A 9,190-nucleotide genomic window follows, 5' to 3' on the forward strand; every position below is an offset into this window, starting at 1 on the left:
ACTGGGAGGCGGAGTGGGTAGCGGGAACAGTGGCAGGCTCCTTTAGAGGGGCTGGACGGCTCATGAGGCCCAAGCGACAAGCGCCCGTCCCGACCCCTCCCCCACCGCGTCCCAAGACCTCCCCCTCCGTCTTCCCAACGCGCGTTCCAAGGCCTCCCTCTCCCTCCCAAGGCGTCCCAAGGCCTCCCTCCCTGTCCCCCACCGCGTCCCAAGGCCTCCTTCTCCCTCCCAAGGCGTCCCAAGGCCTCCCTCCCTGTCCCCCACCGCGTCCCAAGGCCTCCCTCTCCCTCCTCCCACCTCGTCCCAAGGCCTCCCTCCCTGTCCCCCACCGCGTCCCAAGGTCTCCCTCTCCCTCCCAAGGCGTCCCAAGGCCTCCCTCTCCCTCCCAAGGCGTCCCAAGGCCTCCCTCCCTGTCCCCCACCGCGTCCCAAGGCCTCCCTCCCTGTCCCCCACCACATCCCAAGGCCTCCCCTCCCTCCCAAGGCGTCCCAAGGCCTCAAGGCCCTCTTCCCTTCCCTCCCGCGCCTGCCCAGCTCAGCGTGGTCAAGGGCCTTTCTCCCAGTCCCACCAGTACCACCAGTCCCACCCACGGACCGCCCCCGCCCCGCCATCAAGGAGGAAGCAATGGCTACATTCGAGTTGTTTTACTTGGTTCGAAAGCATTCGCCCCCTGGAAATAATCCCAGTCCAGCCAGGATCATTCCTGGCCAGCCGGCCCTCAGGCGTGGGGCTGAAAGCTGAGGCCCTAGGGCAGGGGGCATGGCGGCTGGACTTGGGAGGCCACGAAGGCGGGTAGGGCAAGCGGGGCGCGTGGCCGATGCAAACGCGCTAGGCTGATAGGCCAAGGTTGGCGCGCAGACGTTGTGGATGGGCTAGGGTGCATGGCACGGAAGGAGAGCCGGGAACAGAGGTGTGGGGGACGTTCACAATTCAATTGATGTCCTCTCCTGGCCCCGTTAGGGAGTGCTGGGAGCCCCAGGAGGAGCTTGCCAGGCCGGCCTAGTCCCCTCTCACTTTGTCCTTATGGAGCTAGGGCCGTGGGCCAATGAGTGTGCGCTCCCGGGAACAGAGCCCAGTCCCCTGCCTCAGGTCTCTAGGCCTCAGCACAGGGCAAGGCCAGAGCGAGCACACGCGGGATGTTCGTGTAGTCAAGCCCCCACACCTCCAGTCGTCCCCTGCCCTGGTCAACTGGCTCGCTCCGGCACCCTTTCCTTGCAGTCCAATCTTTTTGTCCTCCCTACGTTAGTGGGTACGAGCCCCTTCTGGGCATGTGTGGTTCCTCCTGTTCATCCGCCCTCTGCATTTGCTTCCCTCCTCCCTGTGAGGTTAGGGCCTGCGCTGCCGGTTTCACTCCCGCCCGCTCTGTTCTGGCACCCACCTAGGGGCCTCCTGTCCGTGTGGGCCGGCAGCCGACTCACACCCAGCCAGGACTCCTCACCTCTCAGCTCTGGGCCGGATCCTGCCAGCGCCCCCACCCACATCCTCTCACCCACCCGGCCCAGGCCCCTCTCTCTGTCTGGGTGTGTTGTGCCTTGGTTGAAGACCTCCGACTATCCCCCTCCACTGCTGCTTGTTCCAAACCCTCCTGTAGGACCCATGTTAGGGCGGCTGGAGGTGAGAGGACCGGAGGGCGGGTAGCGTCGCCAATGTGTGGACTCCGTCGCCACTGTGCGGGCTCAGGGTCCAGCCGTGCTCTTATCTTGCTGGGGCCCCCTCCAGCCTTGTCATCTCGGGACACGAACACACTGGGACTAATCAGGGTGTCCGCCAGAGAGGAAAGGCCTCTGAGCAGGATGCACCCTAAACCACAGAAGGCGGGTGGGGGGACCGTTGAAGCCACGGGACGAGGCTTTGGGCAACCGGGGCTCCTGGATCAGGGCGAACCAGGGTTGGGGAGGTTGCAGGGAGGCTTTGCGGACGTCAGGAAATGGACTGACCGGATCTTCGCGGTGGGGTCTGCAGTAGTGACCCCTCCGCGTGAAGGCAGGGTCGGGCGGTCCTCAGGCCCACCCCGCCTCCCAGCGGGGAGCACCAAGCGGCTGAGGACCGACCTCCGGGGAGGCTCCAGGGCTGGCTGGGAGCTGGGAGCCGGAGGAGGGGGAATGAAAGGCGGGGCCTGTGGCGAACTCAATGGGGCGGGACCTGGGCAGAGCTTGTGGCGAACAGAAGAAAGACTAGAAGAGCACGGCCTGGCCTGAGGGGTTGGGCTGGGCTCCCGGTGGGCTGGGCGGGGTCTGGGTGGGCAGGCAAAGCTTGGGGGTGGGCCCTAGGTGGACTGCGCAGGCCCAGAGAGGGCTGTGTGGGGCTCCGGGTGGGCCTTGGGTGGACTGGTCGGTGTCTGAGTAGGCGGAGCAGAGCTCGGGGGTGGGCCCTAGGCGGACTGGGCGGAGCCCGGGGAGGCCCCAATGTGGAATGGGCTGGGCGGAGCCCAGGGGTGGGCGGAGCCCGGGGGGGACTGGGCGGAGCCCGGGGGGGTGTGTGTGGGCCCAATGTGGATGGGCGGGGCCTGAGCGGGCTGGGTGGAGCCGGGGGTGGGCCCAATGTGGACTGGGCGGGGCCTGAGCGGAGCCCGGGGGTGGGCCCAATGTGGACTGGGCGGGGCCTGAGCGGAGCCCGGGGGTGGGCCCAATGTGGACTGGGCGGGGCCTGAGCGGAGCCCGGGGGTGGGCCCAATGTGGACTGGGCGGGGGCCTGAGCGCGCTGGGCGGAGCCCGGAGGTGGACCCAACGTGGACTGGGCGGGGCCTGAGCGGGCTGGGTGGAGCCCGGGGGTGGGCCCAATGTGGACTGGGCGGGGTTTGAGCGGGCTGGGCGGAGGCCGGGGGTGACCCCACCGCTCACATGATGTCGTCCAGCAGGTTGGCGCTGGCCACCCAGTCGAGTGCGCGCGGCTCGGAGGCAGCCATGATCATGCACATGAAGGGGCGGCCGGTGCGCCGGTCCGTGGGGTAGATGGTGGTGGGCGTGAAGCGCCGGTTGGCCTCGACGAACTCGCAGAGCTGTTCGTAGACGCGCGGGAACTCGTGGCGCAGGAAGACGCCGCGCAGCCGCAGCTCGCGCTGGATGTGGATGAAGGCCACCTCGCGCGCGCGCCGGCCTGCCTCGCCTTCTTGGTCCAGGCCTGCGGTGCCTGGCGGCGGAGTCAGGATCAGCGTCTCCATGTCGGCCTCGCGACCTCGAGCCGGGGGCGGTCGAGCCGGGCTGCCGGCCGCCAACGCCACCTTGGCGAACTTACGCACCGTGGGCCCAGGGCTGCGCGGTGCGGGGACGGGCCGGGCGGAGGTGCCGGGGGGCGTGGCGCCGGGGCCCACGGCCACCGACACACTGAGCAAGAAGCACTCGGCCGGCTCGTAGAGGCGCCCGGCGGCGGCCAGCTCGCGCGCGTAGCTGCCCAGGGGCGCCGCGTGCGTGGCCAGCTCGCGCAGCGACAGGTAGGTGGGCGACAGCAGCAGCCCCTCGAGGCCGAAGCGCAGGAAGTTGTCTGCAGAGCCAGGGCTCGGGAAGCCCAGGAAGAGCACGCCGCGACCGCGCGACAAGAAGCCGACACGCGCGATGCGCGAGAAGGCGCGGTGAACGGGGCCGCTGTCGCGACAGAACTGCAGCACGTGGCGGCACACGCTGCCCACGCGGCCGTACACGCAGCGTGCCTTGTGCGCGTCCCAGTCTTCGCGGCGACACAGGCGCGAGCAGTAGTAGGTGTAGCAGCTGTGGCAGGACTTGAAGTAGAGGCAGGCGTTGAACATGGTCTCGGTGCGCCGGCAGCGTGCGTTGGAGCACGTCATCAGGTCGTCCTCGTCGGCGCTGGGCTCCGGGGACGCGTCGGCAGCCTGCCCCTGGCCGGCCGGCTCCTCGGCGCTGCCGGCGGACGCGGGTGGCGAGCGCGGCGCCAGCGCGGGTGCCCCGGAGCCCGCGGGCCTGGAGTCCAGCAGGCGGCGCAGCTGGCGGCCCAGTCCATCGGCCGCGGGCTCCGGGGCTTGGCCCGCGGGGGGCCGAGAGTCGATGACCAGGTCGGTGATGAGCTCGTCCAGTTGCTCGAGGCTGCGCTGGCGGCCACCAGTGGGCCCATCTGGGGCGGCGGGCGGAGACGGCCGGGGTCGCCCTCCGGGCAGCTCCCAGGCCCTGGCTGGCGGTCGCTCCCCGGCTCGAAGGTCGTTGTCGGTGATGGTGATCTCAGGCGTGACATACCAGTTGCGGCCCGGGCCCTCGCCCGCGCGGCCCTTCTCCGACAGCGACGTCTCGGACAGAGACAGCGCCGCATAGCGTCTGGGCGAGGTGGAGAGGTTCACGACGACGGGCGGACGCCGGCCTTCGGGGGATGCGCCTCGCGGCTCCCGCGCCTCTCGCCCCAGCAGGTTTTCGTAGCTGCGGCCGCGGCCCAGGGGGTCCTCCCGGCGCGGCCCCGGGGCCAGGATGTTGTCCCAGGAGCGCGAGTAGTGGCGGCTGTCAGTGACCAACCGGGGCGGGCTGGTGCCGGTGCCGCCGTGCCAAGAGGCGAGCAATGGGCCAGGGTCCGGGGGAGGCACCACCTGCAGGGTGCGGTAAGGCCGCAGGCCCCAGTCACCCCAGGCGGGGCTGCCTCGTGGGTGTGGGTAAGTCCGAGCTAGAACGTCGCGATCGCGGTACCGCCCGAAGTCCTCTGTGTAAAAGGGGCGGAGAGCGGGGTGGGCCCGCGGCTCCTCGGGAACGTAGCGGGGGCCACAGGGCGGGCCGTAGGGCGGGCCGTAGGCTCGAGCGGCCTCCCCATAGTAGGAACGGGAGGGCGGCTCCTGGACCGGGAAGGTGCGCACTTCGCCTGGGTAGTAGCCTCCGCCGCGCCTTGGGCTGGGCACAGGGGGCTCCTCCGACGGGAAGGGCCTGGCATAGTAGCCCTCGAAGGGCAGCCCAGGGCTGGCCGTAAAGCCACCAGCGTGGCCGTCGGGCTCCTCGGTGTAGAAGAATTGGGTGGGACCCGGTGGCGTGGTGAAGGGCAGACTTCGGCGCTCCGTATAGTCCCGGGGCCCAGGCAGGGGACCGTCGCAGTACAGCGCTCGCGGATCCGCGCAGTACGTGTCACTGGGGGTGGGGGTGCGCGACAGCGCCACGTGGCGAGGTCCGGGCACCGTGAGGCCGTGGAGCTGCGGGGCAGGGCGTGCCCAGGGCATGGTCTCCGCGGGCCCGCAGGACCGCGAGCCCCGGGCGGTGTGTTGCAGCACCGCGTCGTCCGGCTTGATGTCCAGGCGGCAGCGGACGTGGGGTGCAGGCCCGGCGGGCGGCTCGGGGGGCGCGCAGCGGCCGGTGGCGGCGCAGAGGGGCGCGATGCGGCCGGGGCCGCCCCGCTGCGGCTGCAGCTTGATGGGGTGCAATTCATTGGCGAGCGCGCGCAGCGCCGGGTACGCGGGCTCCCGATGCGGCGATGCCTCGCCCCGCGCTGTCCGTTGGGCCTCCCGGCCTCGGCGCGGCAGCACCGGCGGCGAGGCGGGCGCGGGCGCCAGGCCCGGGGTCGCGCGGGGCGCGCTCTTGGAGCGGGCGCGGCGCCGGGGCTCGCCATCGCGGGGTCGGGCGCGCGGCACGGCCGGCTCCGGGGGCGGCGGCTCGGGGCGGGCCTCCATGGCCTCCCCGTCCAGCGCCTCCAGGAAGTCGAAGCTGCGACAGTGGCGCTTGTTGAAAGGCGCGGGCGCAGCTGGCGGGGGCACGGGGCGCTCACATGGCGGGCGCCGCGACGCGGGCCCGGGGGCCGCCACCTTGATGTCCTGGTACACGGTCGACACCAACAGGTCCGGCGGGTCCGTGCGGGTCATTTTAAAAGAGGTCCCCAGGCTGGCGGTCGCAGCTCACTCTGCCTTTCCGGGCTTTTGCCCTGGTGGGAGATGCGGGTCAGGGTGACCCCTCTGCAACCCAGAGCTGGCTACACCCCTACGCTGGCCTGACTTACCTGGGACCCAGTGGGCGGAGCAGTCCTGGCTGCCCGCGGTGGCCGAGGCCCCAGGCACTTGCTCCATGCCGGCGTCAGAAGCACCTGCGGGAGGAACCCAGCTGTCCAGCCACTCAGGGTCTGTCCCCTGCCCCGGGCCACCCTTTCTGGGCCACTTTCTGCTGGGATGCAGCCAATCAGGCAGAAAGGCAATGGCCGTCGCTGTGGTTCCCGAGCTCCTGCGGCCAGGCCCGTGCCCCGGGGGCCTCCCCCTCCCCCCACTACCATCGGCAGGTTTGGGTAGAAGCCGTGTCCTGGGGCAGGAAGAACGGGGGTGTGTTCCCAGCTGGGATGACGGTAGGCTCCTGCGAAACCTTATTTACAAATTTCTTTATGGGTGTTTGCCTCACAACACTCATGGGTGACTTAAGCCCCGTCCTCACGCCCAGTGCAGAGCAAGCCCTCTGATGGTGTGGTCTGAGGGGGAGTCCCTGGACCGTGACAAAGTTGCTGAGTCTCCCTGGCCACCTGCTGACCGGGTGGGACATGGAGACCCTCCCCCAGTACGGCAGCGGTGGCTGCCCTGGGAACAGTCCCCGGAACCAAGCCCCAGTCCTGAGGCCCCAGCAGACGTGGAGATGGCCCCATCAGGTCCAGGCACCGCCCCTAGGCTGACGGACTGGCCTGCCCCACCCTCGCCCTTCTGTGTGACCCAGGCCAGCACACGCCACAAAGAACATCCCTTGGCCCTAGAGCCCCCTTTCCCTTGCAGAAACCTCTTTTGATCCCTGGTGTCTTAGGGTGGTTGGAACCCATTAAGCTTGTTGGGGCCGTCGTGACAAGGCCCGGGGAGCAGCCTCCCCAGCTTTGCGGCCTGTGCTCTGCAGCTCAGAAACCGGTGCCGGCCGCAGGACCATGTGGGGGCGGGAGCCACCCGCTCAGGGCCGCCCCTCTTCCCCAGAGCAGCATGGGGCCAGGAGGCCGCAAGCAGGGGAGGCAGGGTGGTGGGCGGGTAAAGCCCCCCCCCCCCCCTCACTGCTTCTCCTCAGGAGAGAGCCCTCTCCACAGCAGCTCAGGAAGGCTCCATGGCAACCTGAGGTTCTGCTGCCCCCGCAATGGGGGCTGGGCGGGGGTCCACCCCTCTGCACTGGGCTCATGCTGAGACTTGGGCCACCGGCCCCTCTGTGGTACCCGGGGCCTGGACAGGTTGTGTAGGGTCTCAGACGGTGCTGACAGGGCCCCCACCTCACACAGGCTGGGGAAGCGTGCTCCTGGCCGAGCTGAGGGAAGCCCGGGGCGGGGGATGGGGGGCGGGGGGCGGGGGGCGGGGGGGGGGCGCCTCACCTGCCAGGGTCTCTGGTCAGGCCGACCCTGTGTCCCAGGTGTGCCAGGGGCTTTCTGCCGGCAGGGCTGCCCTTCTGGGTCAGGGCCATGAAGTCCCAGCGGCCCGTCCCATCGCAGCCTTGCGCCCACCCCAATTCTGTCCCTGCTCATAGGACTGTCCCCTTCCCACTCCCTTCCATCTTAAGCTCAAAGCCAGGCTGGAATTGGGGGTCCGATGACAGGGCATGAAGCTCCGCCCCAGGGAGGTGACAGCTCCGCTTCGCCTCTGCAGCGGTAAGGATGGAGCTGGGCTGGGTGACATCCCTCCCCGTGGGCACGGGGGCGGTCGGCCCTTGCAGGGGCCCCAGGCCTAACGCGCCCCTCCCGCGGGTCTCCCCGCGGCCCAGCCCTGCCCCCGCCCCGAGCGCCCGGAGTGAGGACCCGCCGGTGTAGCTCTGAAGTAGGACCCCATCCTTGCGGGTGCCCCCCCTCCCCCCATGACAGGGCCCGTGGGGCAGCGGCCCCCGATCCCTTACCTGGGCGCTGCTTCCCCGCCGCGCGCGCCCGGTGGGCTGCGCAGGCCTGCGCCCGCTCCGCCTTCTCCGCTCCGCGGCGTCCCCGGCACCGGCAGAAGCTTCGAGGCAGCGGCGCGGAGGCCGCCGGCTGCTCAGTGCTGCCCCTGGCGGCGGCCGGCGGGGCCGCATTTAAAGGGGCCGTGCGGTGGGCCTGGGACCCGTGTGGCCTGCTGGCAGTTGGTTGGGCTGTGCCGAGCGCCAGCTGACAAGCGCTCCCTCGTTCTCAGGGTGCGGGCCTGGGCTCCAACCGGGGTACCCACACCCAGGGAGCAGCCTGCCGGTCCCGCCAGCCCCCACCCCGGGGGCAGCTGGTGGCTTGGCCGTGGCCTCAGAGCAGGACCCTGGAGGAGCCCCAAGCTCCGGAATTCACACCTCCGCTGAGGCCTCGCAGGAGCAGATGGGCTGCTCCCAGCCCCGCTGGGCCCTGCTCCGCTCTGCCAGGCTGGAGGTGCCAAGCTCTGAAGGTTCCTGGGGCCAGATGGGCACGGCTGAGCGGGGCCTGCAGCCCTCCTGTCCCCAGGCTGCCGGGGCTCTACAGGGCAAGGGCACACTCGTAGGCTCCCTGAGATCAGAGTCGAGGTGCGTGGAGGACTGTCACTGCCCTGGGCAGGTTTGCACGTGGGCCACTTACAAACCACATGGTGATCTCCATTCTCCAGTCCCACCAGCCCCTCCCAAACCAGATGCTGAGCTGGGGAACTGTCTAACTGCGGAGGGTTGAGTCACGGATGCCCTTGGCTCCAAAGGCCAAGACCTGCCCCGCGTAGGTCCATTAGATCCAGGGCCCTGGGCAAGTTCATTTCGTGTCAGCCTGATCCGCACATTTACTGGGCTCCACGAGGACAGGAGATCTTGTAGGCTGTGGGCTGAAGGAAGTCCCTACCACGTCAGCTTGGTGCCTGGTCCCCAGCCCCTGCCCGCAGCCTCCAGGGTGAGAAACGGACTAGTCTAGGCACAGGAACTGGGGAAGGGGAGGCTTTCCAGACCGAAAGGGGGATGGCCTGGCTACCACCCCCGCCCCCTGCTGTGTGCCTGGTTCTCACGGCAACCGTGGGGTGGGGGGTGGGCGCTGCTGGCAGCTAGAGGGGCCGGGGTATGCAGGGAGCAGCAGGGCTAGAGGCAGAACGGTGGCTGGGACAGGACAGCGCCTTCCAGAGGCCGGCAGAGCAGATGCACGCTTGCCCTCGGCAGGCCAGAGGCCCGCGGGTGTTCCTGGGTGCAGCCGCCCAGCCCTGGCCTGGGGGGGCTGGGACCGGCGTGAAGGACAATGGCTGTATTGGCCAGCCTGCACAAGACGGGGCACACGTGGGGCCGGGCCTGCCGGGAAGTCTCCTGCAGGTCAGCTCCCTGGGCCACGTGGTGCCAGAAGGCCTCCGATGGGTTGGGGGCGGGGCGGGGGGGGG

General features: G+C 70.0%; 1 protein-coding gene across 6 annotated transcripts; it reads right to left on the bottom strand.

The window, feature by feature from the left end:
* Nucleotides 1-629: 629 nt before the first annotated feature.
* Nucleotides 630-9,146, bottom strand: AJM1 (apical junction component 1 homolog). Of its 6 annotated transcripts, none has more exons than XM_045043896.1 (3): nt 7,749-9,146; nt 5,911-5,994; nt 630-5,835 (listed from the first exon to the last, which is right to left on the bottom strand). In XM_045043896.1, the coding sequence occupies exon 3, from the start codon at nt 5,774-5,776 to the stop codon at nt 2,837-2,839; it is 2,940 nt and encodes a 979-aa protein (XP_044899831.1). In that variant the 5' UTR covers nt 5,777-5,835; nt 5,911-5,994; nt 7,749-9,146; the 3' UTR covers nt 630-2,836. The 6 variants fall into 6 exon arrangements, with proteins under 6 accessions (XP_044899831.1, XP_044899833.1, XP_044899834.1 ...); XM_045043898.1 differs by lacking the exon at nt 7,749-9,146 and adding an exon at nt 7,234-7,661; XM_045043899.1 differs by lacking the exon at nt 5,911-5,994.
* Nucleotides 9,147-9,190: the final 44 nt, after the last annotated feature.

The sequence above is a fragment of the Felis catus genome, chromosome D4, assembly GCF_018350175.1.
Source record: "Felis catus isolate Fca126 chromosome D4, F.catus_Fca126_mat1.0, whole genome shotgun sequence".
NCBI lineage: Eukaryota > Metazoa > Chordata > Mammalia > Carnivora > Felidae > Felis > Felis catus.